The sequence below is a fragment of the Trichomycterus rosablanca genome, unplaced genomic scaffold, assembly GCF_030014385.1.
Source record: "Trichomycterus rosablanca isolate fTriRos1 unplaced genomic scaffold, fTriRos1.hap1 scaffold_118, whole genome shotgun sequence".
In the NCBI taxonomy this organism is placed as follows: domain Eukaryota; kingdom Metazoa; phylum Chordata; class Actinopteri; order Siluriformes; family Trichomycteridae; genus Trichomycterus; species Trichomycterus rosablanca.
In genome coordinates, this window is record NW_026946956.1 from 20,145 (window position 1) to 41,381 (window position 21,237).

Consider the following 21,237-nt stretch of genomic DNA (forward strand, 5'->3'; position numbering starts at 1 on the left):
TGTGAGCGTGTCTATGTATGTATGTATGTGTGTGAGCGTGTGTATGTGTGTGTGCATGTGAGTTTGTGAGTGTGCATGTCTATGTATACGTGTGTGAGCGTGTCTATGTACAGTATGTATGTATGTGTGTGAGCGTGTGTATGTGTGTGTGCATGTGAGTTTGTGGGTGTGCATGTCTATGTATACGTGTGTGAGCGTGTCTATGTACAGTATGTATGTATGTGTGTGAGCGTGTGTATGTGTGTGTGCATGTGAGTTTGTGAGTGTGCATGTCTATGTATACGTGTGTGAGCATGTCTATGTATGTATGTGTGTGAGCATGTGAGTTTGTGAGTGTGCATGTCTATGTATACGTGTGTCTATTGTGTGTTTGCAGTGTGTGTGTGTGTGTGTGTGTGTTTGTGTATGAGTGTGCAGTTGCAGAGAGAGGTGTTCAGGCCCAGTGAGCTAAGCTGTCCAATCAGATGCTGAGGAATGATGGTGTTGAATGCTGAGCTGAAGTTAAACAGCATCCTAACATACAGATGTGTCATTTCTGTCCACATGTGTAAGAGCCAGATGAGGTGTGGTGGCTATGGCATCATCTGTTGAGCGGTTGGTATGATACGTGAACTGCAGTGGGTCCATTGAGGGGGACAGCGGGGTCTTAACATGCTTAATGACGAGTTTCTCAAAGCACTTCATGACGAGGTGTGCGAGCTACAGGACGATAGTGGTTGAGGCAGGACACTGACCACTTCTTTAACAAAGGCACGATGATGGTGGTCTTAGGTGTCACATAATTGTGGCACTATTCTGTATTCATTCATTCATAGTCTGTTTTACCAAAGCTTTATCTTGATCAGGGTTGCAGTGGGTCTGGTAACCATTGGAGAATGAGCTGAGTGAGATTGTGTAGTTAATTGTTTATTATCTGTGTTTTTGCTGTTTTTGATTCGACCTAAATCTATTTTAAGTGATTGTTTAAAATCCAGTGTGTGGTGCAGAGGTCTGGGAACAATTTGTGGTTCCAGAAACTTTTTACTTATAAATTCTCACACTAACAGATATTTGATCAATTATAAACTAGCTGAACTAACAAAATATTTGTGTCGTGGCTCTGTAGCTCTTTCAGTTCATGTGTTTTGTTAATCATTTTGTCTCTGAGAACTTGAGGAATCTTCCTCACATTCACAGTGATTGTTACATGAAACTAAAATGAAACCAGGTGTTATTTACACAAGAACCTTTATTTTTATTTAAGGTCTTTCACACACACAGTCTTCTTTCTATAATCTTCATCCACGCAGATGCCTGTAGAATAAACACACAAGAAATTACATTACAGAAACACAAAATACAATCAATATTTTAATAGTTTCATGTTATTACTTTTACTTATTCTAATGATATTAGCATTACAATCTTTATTAGCATTCTCTGTGATCTAGACCATATTACAAGATCTTTTAGTTCTAACTTATTAAGTCTGTTTCATTCTTACTAACCCTAACCTCATACTGTTCTCTGTAAACCACTCATGCTGAAGGATTTCTTTAAGGCTGAGACGTTTTTCAGGCTGTTTCTCCAGACACCTACTTATCAGATGGTAGCAAGCTGGGTGCAGCGATAAAATGAGATTAAAATGTTGTTGTATTTAAAACTAGATTTCTTATTTACGCTTTCTATCATTGTAATGACAATATAAACTTGATCAAACTTTTAAAATCATGTTTTCATGCAGGTTTTACAGACTGTGTGTTTCTAGATCTTAATGTGAGCTGTTTCCATTTTCTTACTGTCAGAAAGTTCAGGTAAAAAGTCCAGGCCCCCATCAACAATCTCCACTTCATCCCCGAACGGCATCTCTCCACAAACTATGGTGTGCAGGAGTACGCCCAGACTCCACACAGTAGCAGGGCAGCCATACATTTCCTTCTCAACTATCCACTCAGGTGGAGCGTATGACTCAGTGCCTGAGTGAAAGGGAGAAATGCTTTAGAGAAATACTTCTCCACTCAAATCCATTTCATTCTGTAACTAAGTACTTCTGAGGTGAACTTACCTGAAAATGAGGTGTACGCTGTTTCCTTGTGTAAGTCCCCACAGCCAAAGTCGATCAGCTTGACCTCCAGTGTCTCAGTGTTCACCAGAAGATTTTCTGGCTTGATGTCCCGGTGAAAAACTCCACAATCATGGCAGTGAATTGCAGCCAGAACCACCTGCCACATGATGAGCTGAGCCACAGCTTCATTCATTGGGAACTGCTGAATGAAGTCAAAGAGGTCCATACAGGGGATGGGTCGCTCCAGGATTAGGATGTAGTGCTCGGGCGTGTCAAACCAATCCAGTAGTTTCAGCACAGAATTACAGTGAGGTGGCTTGAATACCATCTTCATTAACGCCACCTCCACAGGAAGTGGGTACGTCTCTCCAGGCTAATAGAACAACAGACAAGGTTTGGAATCAGTAGTAGGTCTAAACTATGATGAGCAGGTCTGTTAGTAAAGATCTGGGCTGGTCTAAGGCAGTAAGTGGACCAACAGTTTTGGTCTAGATCTGGTCTATGAAGGTTTTTATCTTGTCTAAACCTTGTTGAGTCTTTGTGATACTTTATTAGTAAAAGAAAAAGATGAACTTACAATAGTGATGAATCTGTCGCGGGGGTCCTTCAGCACATATTTCACAGCAACCTGTTCACAAATACAAACACAATTAGTGGATTTAGTTGTACAGAAGTAATAATAATAAACATTAGGGTTTAGTTAAAGAATCTCATCATCCAAATAGAACATTTCTCCTTCTGATTGTATCTTATTAATGTGTAATGCTCTACATTTCCTGTCTTGTGTTTATGTGCTGATGTTCACCTGTTTCCCATCTGCATTACAAACACCAGCATAAACCGCACCACAGCCTCCTTCTCCCAGCAGCTCTCCCACAGTGTAGCAACAATCAAAACTCTCTGTAAAAGTGATTTTTATTCCATTTAAGTCAAATTCACATAGAAAATGTACATCATATCAGCAGTACTAAATATCTGTTATATAAAGGCTGTCAGTGGTGTTTGGCTGTATTCTGTATTTCTGCAGGTGTAATATAATCTCTATTGGTTGATGTAGCAGGTAACAGATGTACAACAATATATTATTACAGGAATTAGTGGAGATTAAACTGACCTTCATGGTTCAGGATGTTGAAGAAATGAACGCTGGTGGTTGGATCCTCTGGGCTTTCTTCATCACTCAGGATTTCTTCTTCTGCACCTACAGAACAAACCCCTGAAAAGCTGTATGTACTATACTTACCACCGCTCTCAACAGAGGAATCAGAGTCATTCAACTCAGCAGCACATTCAAAGATCACTTCACCAAGGCTGATCTCAGCTACAGAGGCTAAAGGTCAAAGGTAGGAAGGTGTCGAGGGAAGAAGGTGAAACAGAAACAGTAAAACAGAAACAGTTCAGCTATTTTGAAGCTAAAGTCTGCAGGTAAGGTTTGATTCAGCTGTAATCTCAATATTACCTGAAGCTTCAGATGCTTTTTGGTGCTGATCTGATTCTGAACTAACTGCAGATGATGATGACGACTTCCTGTCTAGTGTCTATCAAACAGATCATATTGGTGTTACACAGATGCAAATAAAATATCATACAGGGAACAACATCACAATTCACACTTAATGTTTTTAAATGAGAGACTTTTTGTTGTTGTGTTCATTAGATCATTAGATATATACACGTCTCAGTGATTCTCAGAAGGTGTTACCTCCGAGCTGTCTGATCTGTCAGCATCATCAGGCTTGGTAATGATGTTCTGTATTACTTTCATCCAAGCCTGTCCAATCTCCTCTGAATCAGCTTTCAAAAAACACCTCCTTCACACACACACACACACACACACACATCATACACATTTTAATAATATAATTTATGTATTTTGTTTATTAGATGTGTGAGAAAGGTGTTTACAAATGTAATATATATGAATGAGTATTATTATTGAACAGCACTCACTTAGTGGGTGAAACCAGCTGGAAGTGAAAGCTGTGTCTGATGTTCTCAGAGTGTTCAATCCTACACAATCTCACATCTTCTATCAGCACAGTCGCCTCACGCTGGTTACAAACAAACAAAGTTTACACCAAAAATAACACATGATCCTAAAAGCACATTTTAACAGTTCATGCTGTATAATGTTTAGTTTTACTGAATGTAAAGTGTTCTTGTGTCTATATGAGGTTCCTCCAGGTACTTTGGTTACCTTACACAACCCCAAAGCATGCAGAAGGTGGAGTGGCTACCCTGAAATGCCTCTGTGTGTACGTGGGTAATTAAATGGGTGAGTGAGTGGTGCTCTGCATGAGCAGGGACTGAGTAGTGTGTTTAGGACAGGACAAGATTGAGACGAATGATCTGCTGTGGTGACCCCTAACTGATTTAAATCCCAGCAGTGCTATTGACCAGCCAGACATCGACACAGACGTCATGGGCCACGTCTCAGGATTGGTGGCTGAAGCCCCTGTGATGATTGGCACTTTGTTCAGGTGATTCCTGCCTTGTGTCCAGTGTTTCCCAGTGTAACCAGACCCCCGAGACCCTGACCAAGGAAAATGAAATCAGGTTGGAAAAGGTCATGTGACTCACCTTAGACTTGCTCTTGTAAATGAGCTGATTGTCCTTAATCATAAACCAGCGCCTGCAGAGAAAAACACAGAAACAGCTGCAGCTACTGAATATTACTGACAATATTACTGCAGGAATGAAACCGTTCAGTACATCAGGGTTTGTTCAGTGCTTTATTTCATGTCAACCTGGACTTGAAAGTTTTTATCTAATATAATATCTTATCTAAGGCTTTATTTATTTTGATCAGTTAATTAAGTGAATAAGTGAATAAAAAATACTGATATTTAATTAAAATAAAACGTTTTGAATCCACTTGAGCTTTCTACAAACCTGTTCCATGTCTTAAACACATTGCTGGCCCTCTTGAACAGAAATCCCTCCATAACGATCCTGTTCTCTCTGTCCACATCGTATTTCTGTCTGCTGTCCTCATTCAGGTCGTCCTGAGAAGACGTCCGAGGACGGGTCAGACAAACCGGCCAACAAAAGAATCTCTGCATTAAAGAAGCACGTTGGTTCTCACGTCTCTTCTGTTTCTCAGCCATGATGAGTGAAGAGGTGAGAACAGAGCTGCTTCATCAAACCCGAACTTTTATTCCATCAGGATTTAATAGAGGAGCTCAGAACAGCGACTGTGACGTCACCCAGTTCTACAGTGGAGCTGAAACAACTTCAACTCCATTTACAGCCAATCACACACACACACACACACACACACACACAATTACATATTACACACACACACACACACACACACACACACACACACACACACACACAATTACATGTGGTTACTCTGTGTGTATTGTACACTCAGTATCATTAAACACACACACACACACAATTACAAATTACACACACACACAATTACATATTACACACACACACAATTACATATTACACACACACACACACACAATTACATATTACATGTGGTTACTGTGTGTGTATTGTACACTCAGTATCATTAAACACACACACACACACACACACACACAATTACATATTACATGTGGTTACTGTGTGTGTATTGTACACTCAGTATCATTAAACACACACACACACACAATTACATATTACATGTGGTTACTGTGTGTGTATTGTACACTCAGTATCATTAAACACACACACAAACACACACACACACACACACACACACACACACACAATTACATATTACATGTGGTTACTGTGTGTGTATTGTACACTCAGTATCATTAAACACACACACACACACACACGTCTTCCAAAAAATAGGACTTAAAAATATCATGAATAATAAAATGCATTTATACTTTAATAAAGCCTCTATAGAGCAGTAAAGAACATGTTGCACTATAGATTAGGTATTTATTACATTAATGTGTTATCTTTGTGTTTTAATAATCTTTATATTAATAATTAATAAGCTTTAGGACTGTTTTTTTTTTTTTTTGTAATGGCAATATTTTCTGTAATGTAAAATTGATATGCTTTTGTGTGATGTCAGTATTTACTCAGTAATTAAACTTTAGTATTTTAATAGTTAATAAAAGACTAATATAGTTATTTAAAATAGTTTTTTAAATCATTAATAATTATCAGTGCGACAATTTTGTGTTTAAATTGTGTACAAACTTTATTATTCATTATTGTATTACTATGAATAACACAGTTGATGCTTTTGTATGAAACTGGTGATGTGGATGTAGGTTTGGTTTTGTGTCACTAGGTGGATCCACTAACACAGTTCATTTAAACTTTCATGTAAATTATATAAACCCAAACCCAACAATATAAACCCAAAATAAACAAGCACTAACATGTTTTACCAAATCTACTTCATTTCTTCCAAAAAGATCTGAAATACTGATTTGTCTGACCACAATAAACGTTTCCACTGTGTGATGGTCCATCCCAGATACTGCTGAGCACAGAGAACCTGACACCACTTTTGGACATGGCTAACAAAAGACAGGCATGTCCAAAGTCCGACCCACAGGACAATCATTACCCAAGGTCAGATTTTATATGTCTTCTGTCTTAAGTTGCATTAGTTGTGGCCCGGCAGCACAGTCAAATAGAAAAAAAATTTATTATATTAATTTAAGATGCAATTCTCCTTTTTACTAATTGGTGGCAGCAACACTGTAAGTACACATTCATGAGAAGTGACAAAACCGTGAATGAGACTCGTTGAGGTGATAAAAGCGACACAGGTTGTACAAACAACGATTAACGGGAACAAAATGTAACGTGACGTATTGTGCTAAAACAACGACCTAAGAATTTGAGTGGTGGAGAGCACTTATGCCCAGTAATAATTTAGAGAAACTCAGAGTTCCTGTGTCATTCTTTTAGTACATAAAGCCACGTTAAGTTTTATTTTTGTAAATGTACCCCGTCTTATTTTACAGAGTTTCTGAAAGTTTTAAAGTTCAGTTAGAAATTCAGATAGCTTTTTCTGTATGTTCTGATTTGTTCACCTGAATGCGTACATTTGGTTGTTATTCACTGTGTGAAATGATTAAATAACAGCGTATTTATATGCATATTTTATTATTTTAAATAATGTCATCAGGGACTGTTGGCTCCCGGGTACTTTCACATGATCAAATCTGGCCCTCCTAGAAAAAAGTTTGGACACCACTGACATAAGGCTTCTTTTACACAGTAAAGTTTTAAATTGCATTTGTGCATGTAACTCCGTATTGTTGTGCTTTACAAAGGTTTACCAATATAATCCCTCACCCATGTGGTTATATCAGCTACTGATAAATAATGATTGTAGATACAGTTTTATCTGAGGGATTAGAGATCACTGGTGTTCAGTTTAGGCTTGTGCTCTTGACAATGACCCGAAGCACACACCCCAAAAGAACAAAGGAGTGGCTTTAGAGAAAGTCTGTGAATGATCTTGAGAGTCCACACCTGAATCCAGTGGAGCATCTGTGGAAGGAGATGAAAATGGCTGTGTACAAATGCTCCCCATCCAACCTGATGGAGTTTGCAAGGATATGCCAAGAGGAATGTCCAGAAACAAGTGTGCCAAAAGCTCGTAGCTTCTTTCCCAAGATGCCTTGAAGCTGTAATTGCTGCCAAGCATGCATCATCCAAGCTTTAAGCTAAGGGTGTGTACAGATACGTAACCCCTAAATAAAGGATTTATGTCTGTAAAATAAAATTACATATTTTCTAAACCCTGTTTTCACTTTGTATTTATTGGTGATTGTGTGTCAATGTCTGACGCAAAAATTCTATTATAGAATGAGTCTGTAACATAATTAAACATGGAGAAGGTAAAAGGGGTGTGTAGACTTTCCAGCTTGACTGTATATACCCTTCCAATATGCTGTTAAAACACAGAACACATAAGTGCAAAATAATATGATATACACAAGTGCAGATAAAATAAAAACAGTATAATAAATACAAAGACCTACAACAAATACACAAGAAATTTCTAATCTAAAGAGACTGAGAAGGACAGGACCAGAGACAAGAGTGGTGTTGGTCAGTACGTGGTTCAGAGCCACGGAGGCTTTCTTCCAGTGTTAAACTAGCTGTGACCTGTCTGTGACCTGTCTGTCTGTCGGAATATCGTAGTCCAATCAGTGTCGAGTTGTGTTCCGTACAGTACGGACTAAAGTCTGATTAAAAATCGACTCTTATGTTAAAGCTTTTTTTTTTTTTCGAACTGCAGGCACTGCAATGCATTTTGAGTGCAATGCAAAATGAGTTCTGGGAGGGCTCACACTTATGTGCTTGGGCTGGCACTTTTCTCACTGCCCCACTAAGCAACGCAGTCCAGAACCGGGGCTGCATGTCAGTGTGAAGATGGATTATGTAAAAATATTGTTTGCACTATTGAGAAAAAATGTTACATGATGTTCTTTATGTTGTTTTGCCTAAAATATGGTTCTGATTTATTATTACAAATAATGAAAATAATAAATGTTAAATAGCCTAAATAAAACATTCTGATAATGTTCCTATGATGGTGTAAGACGCGTTATTTTTTTTATAAGTGCAATCCTAACCGCCTACCCCCTGCTCAGGTAAACACCCGCCACCTCACCCTCCACCCTATGCCTTCCACCAACCCGTCAGCCCAGGGTGTTCCTTATTTCCAGTTCTGAAAGTTGGCAACCCTAATTGGAGCAGCTAGCGATCTCATCATCATGACTACCATTACCTCAGGATCTGCTGCACCTAAAATAAAATGCTATTTGATGAAGACTGAATTAAATTGTTAGTGTGAAGGCTTTACTTCATTTTATGATTAATAGTAAAGCTGGTCTCTCTACAATGCAGCTAACTATATACCAAAATGCATTAGTGATGACATACTATTTTTCAAATCAATGCAGTCTGCAAATGGAGGGGAACGTTCAGGACTCCCCAAAGACTTCAGCCAAAAGCAAAAGCAGTTTCTCTGTCAAGTCATTTCTGAAACGTCTTTTCAGGGTAAGTCATGATCATTTGAGAAGCAAAAATCAAAGATCATATTCAAATACAAGAACTTGGACATAACTGTGTGTTTATGTTTTCCTGAGTAGAAGAAGAAGAAAATTCCATTAACAGAAGAAAATGTTGAAGCTGTCAGCACTACAGAAAGGTAATAAAAGTGCAGAAGACTGAAAACTTTAGATATATGATTTTTAAGCAACAGATGGATATGAGCAAAATGTTCATGTATTTTTTAAGGTTGTTTATGACCTTGAGTACAGCTAGACAGCATGTGGTGTTCTATTATATCTTTTATTGTAAAATTCTTTAATTCTTAGTTTAAACAGACAGAGAAGTGTAATCATTTCTTCTGTGTTGAATATGGCATGTTGTGCTCATTTCCATGTGGTTTATAATGATGAGATGTCACCCTGTCTGTCTCTCTCTCCAAACTATAGTGTAACGGATGTGTGTAGGGTGGATGAAGCCCAGAGTGAAAAGGCTAAAACACCCACACCAGTCCTCTCCGATGACAGAAAACAGCAGCTACAGGACAGAGGGTAAGAAATGCAGCAGCGTATATTTGTACGTTCATAAAGGTTAATACTGAACATGAACCCTGATCAGTATTGTGTTTGTGTCTGTCTGATTTAATTGCAGGTTTGAAAACTTGGGAAACAGCTGCTACGTAAATGCCAGTATGCAGTGCCTGTTCAGCGCAGAATCTTTCTGCAAACAGCTCATGAAGAACATAAATGAGGACATGCCAGATGAATTAGCCAACCTTACCGGGGAGAGAAGAAGAAACAATGTTTTCTCAGTTTATTTATTATTTACTATTCAATTTCTTATTTTAGATTATGAATGATGAGAATGCTGATCTGGTAAAGTGTGTTTTGTGCTTTTGCAGATGTTTTGCAAAGCTGTGGTCCATGAGAGAGAGAGAGCTCTGATTGTCTTGAAATTGATCGAGGCAGCTGTGCTTAACAACCCTGAATTTACACCTTACACTCAGAATGTAAGAAAACGCAACACAGACACCCTGAACATGATTGTTTTGTGTTTTAAGATGTGAAATGAACTCAGCTAACACAGTTGCAGGTAAGATTGAAATGTTTGAATGTTTAGGATGCTCAGCAGTTCATGTTCAACTGTTTGATGGAAATGGAGCAAACCATGAGTGGCGCAGGGGACATGGCTGTTGAATCCACAGTCAAAAAAGAACTTCAACTTTCAGCTCTTGTGTATCATCACATGTAAAGGGTGAGAACCACTAATAAAGTAAATGTTTACGTTCTTTCATTTGTTCTATTTTCACTAGAAATGACATGTCCACTTTGTGTGTGTAGATGTGGAGCTGAGAAAACCAGGATTGAGAACTATAACCACCTCTCACTTGGTCTTGTGCCTCAGAGATCCATCAAAGACGGCCTAAATGTATTTTTTAGGGTAAGTAGCACACACATCCATGCAAGTTCCAGTATGTACACAGTGAACCGGGCACTAATGCATCAAATGATGTCACACTCACACTAAAACCAGACTGAATTTTCTCTCAACTTTGCATTAAATATGTGTGTGTGTGTGTGTGTGTGTGTGTGTGTGTGTGTGTGTGTTGCTCGCTCTCCGTGATACTGAAAGTTTTCGGATTTGAATATCGATAATAAACAGCTTTTATTACGAGTTATGATTAATTCTCTCTACTGATGCGATGCTGAATGGGTTGATTAGATTACAGCCAATAAGAACTGTGCAGAAATAAAAGACTCGGTTCCTTTCGTTCATTTCAAAGATCCGTTCAATAGAATCGGATCGTTGGCGAACGACCCATCACTAGTATATCTGCAGTTAGCACTGAGCATGTGAGTGAGAGGGGAGCGCCTGTTTAGCGGAGCAGCCTTGTGATGTCAGGAACAAGATCAGTGAGCTTCAAATGCAGATCTGCTCTGACAAAAGCGAGAGAGCTACTGATATCTTTACTGATAACTTTACTGAGAACTTTACTGAGAACTTTACTGAGAACTTTACTGAGAACTTTACTGATAATGCTTTGGAAATTTCGAGATGGAAACCCCGAACGTGAAGTATAGACGTAATGAAATACAGTGTCTGTGTAGCCCCGAATATTTTTAAAAACACATTCGTTTTAATTAAACTGATTTTATTCAAATAGAATTATAAGAACTTTGAAACAGATTTTATTAGTAATTTACACATTTTGTTTCATATTTTTTTATTTATAATTATTAAATGATTTATTTTTTCGGTGCATGTAATTACTTTTCTGAGATTATCTGGCGTACCGCCTCGTGCTGCTTCACGTACCACCAGTGGTACGCGTACCACAGTTTGAGAACCACTGGACTATTCCATGAATTATTCTTTATTTTTCTCTCTTTATCTGTATAATTTCATGATGAGGCCTTCATGCATTTAAAGAACTCCCTCCTACCTAGGGTCTGCTTTATCTCAGATCTATCCAATTAGGAAAAGAACTAAGCTAAGTGAATTCTAGCAAAGACAATCCAACATGTTGTAATGTCTATGAATAAAATCCTCAGACAGACTGTCCGGGTAAGTCTACCAGTTATGTATTATTTCTATTTTAATACTGTGTTGGAGATATAGTGTTAAGAATGATGTTATACCAATATCCTGAACACAAAACTAAAGAACATTTGTACTGCATGTTTAAATCACATGTATTGATTTCTGTGTATTAAAGCTGTTTAATCTATATAATCAGTATTTAGATTTTGTTCTGTTATTATGTTAGTGATATTAAAAGTTCACTTTTACAATCAGATACGTTTTAAGATTATTTTGTGTAATAAAACTCTTCCCACACTAAGAGCAATGCTATGGTTTCTCTCCAGTGTGAATGCGCTGGTGTCTTTTGAGAGTACTCTGATGATTAAAACTCCTTCCACACTGTGAGCACTGATATGGTTTCTCTCCAATGTGAATGCGCTGGTGTCTTTTCAGATCACTCTGTCCATTGAAACTCTTTTCACACTGTGAGCACTGATACGGTTTCTCTTCAGTGTGAATGCGCTGGTGTATTTTGAGATCACTCTGTGTATTAAAACTTTTCACACACTGTGAGCACTGATACGGTTTTTCTCCAGTGTGAATGCGCTGGTGTCTTTTAAAATGACTCAGTTGATTAAAACTCTTCCCACACTGTAAGCACTGATATGGTTTCTCTCCAGTGTGAATGCGCTGGTGTCTTTTAAAATGACTCTGTTCATTAAAACTCTTCCCACACTGTAAGCACTGATATGGTTTCTCTCCAGTGTGAATGCGCTGGTGTCTTTTGAGAGTACTCTGATGATTAAAACTCTTTCCACACTGTGAGCACTGATATGATTTCTCTCCAGTGTGAATGCGCTGGTGTCTTTTGAGAGTACTCTGTCCATTGAAACTCTTCTCACACTGTGAGCACTGATATGGTTTCTCTCCAGTGTGAATGCGCTGGTGTCTTTTGAGAGTACTCTGATGATTAAAACTCCTTCCACACTGTGAGCACTGATATGGTTTCTCTCCAATGTGAATGCGCTGGTGTCTTTTCAGATCACTCTGTCCATTGAAACTCTTTTCACACTGTGAGCACTGATACGGTTTCTCTTCAGTGTGAATGCGCTGGTGTATTTTGAGATCACTCTGTGTATTAAAACTTTTCACACACTGTGAGCACTGATACGGTTTTTCTCCAGTGTGAATGCGCTGGTGTCTTTTAAAATGACTCTGTTCATTAAAACTCTTCCCACACTGTAAGCACTGATATGGTTTCTCTCCAGTGTGAATGCGCTGGTGTCTTTTGAGAGTACTCTGATGATTAAAACTCTTTCCACACTGTGAGCACTGATATGATTTCTCTCCAGTGTGAATGCGCTGGTGTCTTTTGAGAGTACTCTGTCCATTGAAACTCTTCTCACACTGTGAGCACTGATATGGTTTCTCTCCAGTGTGAATGCGCTGGTGTCTTTTGAGAGTACTCTGATGATTAAAACTCTTTCCACACTGTGAGCACTGATATGGTTTCTCTCCAGTGTGAATGCGCTGGTGTATTTTGAGATTACTCTGTTGATTAAAACTCTTCTCACACTGTGAGCACTGATACGGTTTCTCTTCAGTGTGAATGTGCTGGTGTATTTTGAGATTACTCTGTTGATTAAAACTCTTCTCACACTGTAAGCACTGATATGGTTTTTCTCTAGTGTGAATGCGCTGGTGTCTTTTAAAATGACTCTGTTGATTAAAATTCTTCCCACACTGTGAGCACTGATATGGTTTCTCTCCAGTGTGAATGCGCTGGTGTATTTTGAGAGTACCCCGGGTACTGAAGCTCTTCCCACACTGTGAGCAGACGTTTCCTTCTCTCTGTGTGTGACTGAGAGACGTGTTAATGCTGACAGTACCAGAGGACGTTTGCTGATTACTGGAGCTTCTGGTGGGCGTCAGATCCTCATGTTCAGTCTTAATCTTCACCAGACTCTCATATTTAACATGGTTGCAGCTCTTGATGTGATTGTGGAGCTGATTTTGGGTTGTAGAGGAACGTGGACACGAGGAGCAGGAGAAATCCTTGTTCAGTTCTGAAGCACAAAATAATCAAATACATTTATAACATTATAAATAATCAGATACATTTATAACATTATAAATAATCAAATACATTTATAACATAAATAATCAAACACATTTATAACATTATAAATAATCAAATACATTTATAACATTATAAATAATCAAATACATTTATAACATTATAAATAATCAGATACATTTATAACATAAATAATCAAACACATTTATAACATTATAAATAATCAAATACATTTATAACATTATAAATCATCAAATACATTTATAACATAAATAATCAAACACATTTATAACATTATAAATAATCAAATACATTTATAACATTATAAATAATCAGATACATTTATAACATTATAAATCATCAAATACATTTATAACATAAATAATCAAACACATTTATAACATTATAAAAAAATAAATACATTTATAACATTGTAAATCATCAAATACATGTATAACATTATAAATAATCAAATACATTTATAACATTATAAATAATAAAATACATTTATAACATTATAAATAATCAAATACATTTATAACATTATAAATCATCAAATACATTTATAACATTATAAATAATCAAATACATTTATAACATTATAAATAATCCAATATATTTATAACATTATAAATAATCAAATACGTTTATAACATTATAAATAATCAAATATATTTATAACATTATAAATAATCAAATACGTTTATAACATTATAAATAATCAAATATATTTATAACATTATAAATAATCAAATACATTTATAACATTATAAATAATCAAATATATTTATAACATTATAAATAATCAAATACATTTATAACATTATAAATAATCAAATACATTTATAACATTATAAATAATCAAATACGTTTATAACATTATAAAAAATCAAATACATTTATAACATTATAAATAATAAATACATTTATAACATTATAAATAATCTAATACATTTATAACATTATAAATAATAAAATACATTTATAACATTATAAATAATCAAATACATTTATAACATTATAAATAATAAATACATTTATAACATTATAAATAATCAAATACATTTATAACATAATAAATAATAAAGATTGTTTGTAAATGTTAAACTGAGATCTGATGCTAAAGTCCTGTAACGTGATTCATCCTGCATTCATCATTTCCTGCTCACACTGATCTGCATGAGCACAATACAAGCTTTCACTGTATGATGCTTCATCCCAGCTGCTAACGGCACAGCTGCTTTTACGGTACCCAGTTTTATATAGAATGTATTATGCAATTTGTTATGAACAATGCATATACTGTATGTTTCAGGCAGAGCAGGCCTACTGGTCATTAATCTTTTGTTATTGTTATGCTCAATAAGCAAGGTCAGGTAAATAAAGATGTTGTCTGAAATAAGTTAAATCTGGTTTTGTGTGTATTGCACATTCAAACATTAATAATATTCCATAACTGGTTAAAAATGTTTTATTTTGTGTAAGTGTATATAATGACAAATAATTTAAGGGAACTGATGAAAAAGCATTTACATTTTACACCCTTTATATGTATTTTAGGGCGGCACGGTGGCTAAGTGGGTAGCGCTGTCGCCTCACAGCAAGAAGGTCCTGGGTTTGATCCCCAGGTGGGGCGGTCCGGGCGCATCGACTGTATATTTAGTCGACTAAAGTCTTATGATAATTAGCCGACTAAAACTAGACTAAAACTAAAACAATTCAGATGACTAAATTACGACTAAAACTAAATGACATTTTAGTCAAAAGATTATGACTAAAACTAAATCAAAATTTGCTGTCAAAATTAACACTGCACTTAAGTTAGAACTAACAGACACGTACTTCTATACTATCTGTCAAAAAGGACGATCTATAAACCTTTGTTCAAACAGGGTTTCAGCAGATTTAATAATAATAATAATAACAATACAAACCCAAATAAAAAAAAAAACAATACTTGGGACAGTATGGAAAATAATAAAACAGAGTTTCTTACACTGACTTTGACTTTTATTTGATGTCAGACAGGATGAAGCTGAGATATTTCATCTTTTATCTGCTCAACTTCATTTCATTTATTAATAAACATCTATTCCTGCATTTCAGCTCTGCAACACGTTCCAAAAATAGTTCTTTATTGGGGACAGGTCAGGACTGCAGACAGGCCGGTCCATTACCCATACCCTCTTATTCCACAGCCACGCCTTTGTAATGTGTGCAGCAGGTGGATTTGCATCATCTTGTTAAAAAATGCTGGACATCCCTGGAAAAGACGACGTCTTGAAGGCAGAACATGTTGCTGATAACAGTCTGGATCCTTTTCATCTTTGGTCCGGATCACACGCTGTCCAGGACCATCAGCACAAAATCTCTCCAGGACCATCAGCACAAACAATCACGTATATATTAAATATATCAGCTTATATACTCGACTTTATTTATTCTCATTCATTACCCAATCATTCAGCCACTTGTATTCACCTGGCATTACTCTGTAATTATATACTAGTCTACACACTGTACAGTCAGAATTATCTGTTTAATATTCTTTACTTCTGTCTCCTCATTTCACTCACCTGCTCACTTATTGACTAAAATCTACAATCTGAACACTAGATCACAACAATATTCAAAATATAGTCTTACTGGGTTCATCTGTATCTTCAGGTTCTTCCTTCTTCACAGGCTTCATCTGGAAACCTCCACACTGTTGGTCCTCTGAGAAGAGCAGTTCCACAGAAGCAACAAGTTCTGGAGGGATTAAAGTGACTTCACCTGAAATTCATCAATATGAGAAGAAGAAACTCAACAACTGGAGGAAACTGAAGGTCGTGGGTTTGATTTTACAATCACAAATAAATCCTAGTTAGATTAAAACTCAAATCCAGACTGGAGTGTAGCAGCACAGGACAGTACGGTACAGTACAGGTTCTAATCCCACTATCCACTTTCTCTTATTACTTCTACTGATTAGTGACTCCAAAACTAACTGTACTGTACCACACTGTACTGTACCACACTGTACTGTACCATACTGTACCACACTGTACTGTACCATACTGTACTGTACCACACTGTACTGTTCCTCACTGTACTGTACTGTACCACACTGTACTGTACCACACTGTACTGTACCATACTGTTCTGTACCACACTGTACTGTATCATACTGTACTGTACCACACTGTACTGTACCACACTGTACTGTACCTCACTGTACTGTATCTGTACTGTACCATACTGTACTGTACCACACTGTACTGTACCATACTGTACTGTACCATACTGTACTGAACCACACTGTACTGTACCATACTGTACTGTACCATACTGTACTGTACCTCACTGTACTGTACCATACTGTACTGTACCATACTGTACTGTACCTCACTGTACTGTATCTGTACTGTACCATACTGTACTGTACCACACTGTACTGTACCATACTGTACTGTACCTGTACTGTACCATACTGTACCTCACTGTACTGTACCATACTGTACTGTACCATACTGTACTGAACCACACTGTACTGTACCATACTGTACTGTACCATACTGTACTGTACCATACTGTACCTCACTGTACTGTACCACACTGTACTGTACCATACTGTACCACACTGTACTGTACCTCACTGTACTGTACCATATTGTACTGTACCACACTGTACTGAACCACACTGTACTGTACCACACTGTACTGTACCATACTATACTGTACCATACTGTACCTCACTGTACTGTACCATACTGTACCTCACTGTACTGTACCATACTGTACTGTACCATACTGTACTGTACCACACTGTACTGTACCATACTGTACTGTACCACACTGTACTGTACCATACTGTACTGTACCACACTGTACTATACTGTACTGTACCTGTACTGTACCACACTATACTGTACCTCAATGTACTGTACCATACTGTACTGTACCGTACTGTACTATACTGTACTGTACCATACTGTACTGTACCTCACTGTACTGTACCTCACTTTACTGTACCATACTGTACTGTACCATACTATACTGTACCATACTGTACTATACCTGTACTGTACCACACTGTACTGTACCACACTGTACTGTATCATGCTTCATGTTTACTTACAGAAGAAATCATCATCATCTTCATCATCCTCCTTTTGTATTATTTTCTTCTGAAATCCGTCATGTTGTAGATCCACAGGGGTGACGTCTCCCTCTTCTGCTGACTGCATTATTAAAGCTCTAATAGATAGACAGACAGAAAGACAGACAGATAGATGTGCTGTATTTATATTTAAAGGAAAATTATTTAGACTGTTGTAACTGGCTGTTGTTATTGTTATGAACTGAAGCTGGTCTGTACACAACAAAAATGACACTTTGCTTAAGTTTGCCATCACATTATTTCAAATTCCTACAGTAAAATGATCTAAAAATCACAAGATTAGTACTCGAGTAAGTGTTCTTCATGATCATAGGGGTGACATTTAATAACAATTTGATTTGCTTATATTATTGCTCTTCAAAATGTGGTATTAACACAACCGAATAGACACTTCACATGAGTTTGAGATCCGATCACAACAAATTCCTACAGTAAAAATGTCTGAAATGTATTTCATTAATAAAATAAATCTTGATTTGAGTGGATTTTGTGCATCAGAACACGGTAATTAATGTTTAATAAACTGTAAACAGCAGTTTTACCCTCAACACTTCGGGTACCGTAATACATGGTTTAGACCCGCAGTAAACAATTAAAGACGCTCGCTGTAAACAATTAGACACGCAGTAAACAATTAAAACCCTCTGACGCATAGCGGTCACTACAGTGGACAGCTGTTTAATAGTCATTTTCTCCTAAATGCAGCAGTTTCTATGGTGGAATTGCATATCAGTGCTTCGAGTGCTCTCTACTGCCCCCCTCCATTGAGTTTCATTCAGTGGTTAGTTGTTGTAACTACAAGTGAATGCCATCTCAATCCAAGATGACTGGCAGACAGACACACTTGTTGACCACTCCTGGAATATCCTGTCAATCATTCTATTCTAAGAGAACCCTGGAGGTAAAAAAAATATACTGATATGCAGGAGTATCTAAGTAACAATATTATTCTTTTAGTTTTGAACATTTTATTTCAAATAAGTAGGAAATTACGATTAACCATGTGTCCAACAAAGTGGACGTTATGCATTGCTAAGTATGTTTTCAACATGAGTCATATACTTGATTTATCTTTTATTATGACTGTTTTGGTTGCAGTTTAATTCATTTTGGGTACATATATAAGTTAGTTTTAAAAATATATAATTTTTGTGCAGATTAGCTGTCATTTGTGTTGGTAAAAAATATATTTTTGTCATGTGGTTGCAATTTAATTCATTTTGGGTACATCTATAAGTTAGTTTTAAAACAATATAAGTTTTTGTGCAGATTATTTGTAGTTTGTATTAGTTACAAATATATTTTTGTCATATTTGGTTGCAATTCAATTTATTTTGGATATACCTATAAGTTAGTTTTAAAAATATACACATTTTTGTGCAGATTTGTTGTAGTTTGTGTTGGTAAAATTATAATTTTGTCATATTTTTAGACCACAAGTGCAGCAAAGAATAGGGAAGACTATAGAATAGTCCAGGAATTTCCCTCCGACTCCAGTGACAATGAGTATAGTGACAGCAGTGATGAGGAGTGGCTGCCAGAGAACAATAGAGACATAGGAGATGAGGATGATGAAGGAGATGCAGACAGTAAGGATACAGTGAGTCAGGATGCTGAAAGTCAAGATGACGAGGGCCTGGATGATGAAGGACAGGAAGCAGAGAGAGGTCAGCATGTTGAGGGAGCTGAGGAAAATGTCCGTATGGTACCTACCCAGAGAAATATTCGCAAGGCACCTGCCTGCACTCAACCTCGCAAATATGTCTGGAAAGTCCAAGACAACAACTTTGAAGGAGACTTGCCACCTTTTCTAGGAGACAGGAAAGTGAATGTTGAGGGAAGAGAACCAATTGATTTATTTAGGCATCTGTTTCCCTTAGATCTCATCGATGAGATGACATGTATGCTCTGCAGAAAGGGAAAGAAAATTTGGCAGTGACAAGCGAAGAAATGCAAATTTTTCTAGGGATCAATATGGTCATGGGGTACATTCGATATCCTAGGGCACGAATGTACTGGTCCAGTGAGGATGGCCTTCGTCTTGGAATAATTGCAGATGCCATGTCTGTAAACAGATATGAGCAAATTCTGAGTCATCTGCACTTTGTGGATAACTATACATACCAGCCAGCAAACACAGATAGGCTCTTCAAAATAACACCAGTGCTAAGTACACTTCAGAAAACATTCCTGGCGGCAGCAGACCCTGAAGAATTCCAATCAATTGATGAGCAAATAATTCCCTTCAAAGGCCAACTATCAATTAAGCAATACATACCAAAAAAGCCCAAACCCTGGGGAGTGAAAGTATGGGTGAGGGCAGGGTCCTCAGGTTATGTGTACAGATTTGAAGTGTACCAGGGCTCAGCAAATAGGGGTCACAGCAGTGGTTTGGGAATGGCTGGAGATGTAGTGATGCGCCTTTGTGATGACATAAAGCACAAAAACCACAAGGTGTTTTTTGACAATTTCTTCTGCAGTATTCCACTCCTTGAGGCCTTGAAAAACATGGGCATCTATGGCACAGGTACATGCAGAGCAAACAGAGTGAAAGGAGCGAGTCAAAAACTCAAGAGTGAAAAACAACTGAAAGAAGAAGGCAGAGGGGCCTGCTCTGTTGTCAGCACAAACAGAAACATCACTGTCACACGTTGGCTTGACAGCTCAGTCATCCACATGGCATCGACCTGTGCTGGCCAGTCCCCTGAAGATGTGGCCCAAAGATGGCTCAAGAAAGAACAAACGATGATTAGTGTCCAAAGACCCTACTCAGTGGCCCTTTACAACCAACACATGGGTGGGGTGGATCTTGTTGACCAGTGTGTGGCAATGTATCCCCACAGACGTAGAAACAAACGGTGGTACATCCGAGTGTTCTTTCATTTTTTGGATGTGACCGTTGTTAATGCCTGGCGACTCTACATGATGTCTGGATTGGAAAAGATGAATCTCCTCATCTTCAAAGCTTCTGTGGCCCGTGCACTGATAAATACTGGCTCCCTCCAGCAAAGCAAAAGAGGAAGGCCCAGTGGAACCCCACCTCCGGCAAAGCGCAGAGCAGTGACCAAAGTACCCAGTGAGGTCAGGTTCAGCACAGCAAATCACTGGCCCAAGCTCACTCAGGTCAAAAATGCAAACAGATGCCACGATGCTGCATGCACACGGAAGACCAAATACATCTGCATTCAGTGCCGTGTGGCACTTTGCCCTGGATGCTTTGCCAATTTTCATGTAGCCTAAGACTGAGCGTTTGATGAGGGTTAGAAGTTAGGAAAAAGTTAGTAGAGGAGTTTTGGAGATGCAGATGTTCAGTGATGCAGTGACTGTCCATTCTTGTTGTTGAAAACATAATGATAATAACAAGTTATTCCAATTCATGCATTCTTAAAGAAATATGGAGACTCAAATATATTTGTTCTGTTTAGAGATGTT

At 37.5% G+C, this 21,237-nt stretch overlaps 2 protein-coding genes across 4 annotated transcripts; one reads left to right on the forward strand and one right to left on the reverse strand.

Annotated features, from left to right (window-relative positions):
* Positions 1-1,210: 1,210 nt before the first annotated feature.
* Positions 1,211-5,159, reverse strand: LOC134304818 (serine/threonine-protein kinase pim-2-like). Of its 3 annotated transcripts, none has more exons than XM_062990055.1 (12): positions 4,937-5,159; positions 4,625-4,676; positions 3,995-4,095; positions 3,747-3,855; positions 3,504-3,582; positions 3,159-3,374; positions 2,850-2,944; positions 2,622-2,672; positions 2,045-2,417; positions 1,779-1,955; positions 1,494-1,596; positions 1,211-1,293 (listed from the first exon to the last, which is right to left on the reverse strand). In XM_062990055.1, exons 1-12 carry the CDS (start codon positions 5,149-5,151, stop codon positions 1,278-1,280), a joined length of 1,587 nt encoding a protein of 528 aa, XP_062846125.1. In that variant the 5' UTR covers positions 5,152-5,159; the 3' UTR covers positions 1,211-1,277. The 3 variants fall into 3 exon arrangements, with proteins under 3 accessions (XP_062846125.1, XP_062846124.1, XP_062846126.1); XM_062990054.1 differs by having other exon boundaries at positions 1,488-1,596; XM_062990056.1 differs by lacking the exon at positions 1,494-1,596.
* A 14,626-nt stretch (positions 5,160-19,785) lies between these two features.
* On the forward strand, positions 19,786-21,045 carry LOC134304812 (piggyBac transposable element-derived protein 3-like). Its single transcript, XM_062990046.1, has one exon. The coding sequence runs from the start codon at positions 19,786-19,788 to the stop codon at positions 21,043-21,045; it is 1,260 nt and encodes a 419-aa protein (XP_062846116.1).
* The last annotated feature ends 192 nt before the right edge of the window (positions 21,046-21,237 follow it).

Bases quoted from the DNA above. Each gene is read 5' to 3' on its own strand.
- LOC134304818 (XM_062990054.1), bottom strand. From the start codon at position 5,151: ATGGCTGAGAAACAGAAGAGACGTGAGAACCAACGTGCTTCTTTAATG. The intron at 4,096-4,624 runs GTGAGTCACATG...GTTTGTAACCAG, and splicing joins TTTACAAGAGCAAGTCTAAG to CGTGAGGCGACTGTGCTGAT. The intron at 2,673-2,849 runs GTGAACATCAGC...ATTTGTGAACAG, and splicing joins GTAATGCAGATGGGAAACAG to GTTGCTGTGAAATATGTGCT.
- LOC134304812 (XM_062990046.1), top strand. From the start codon at position 19,786: ATGGGGTACATTCGATATCCTAGGGCACGAATGTACTGGTCCAGTGAG.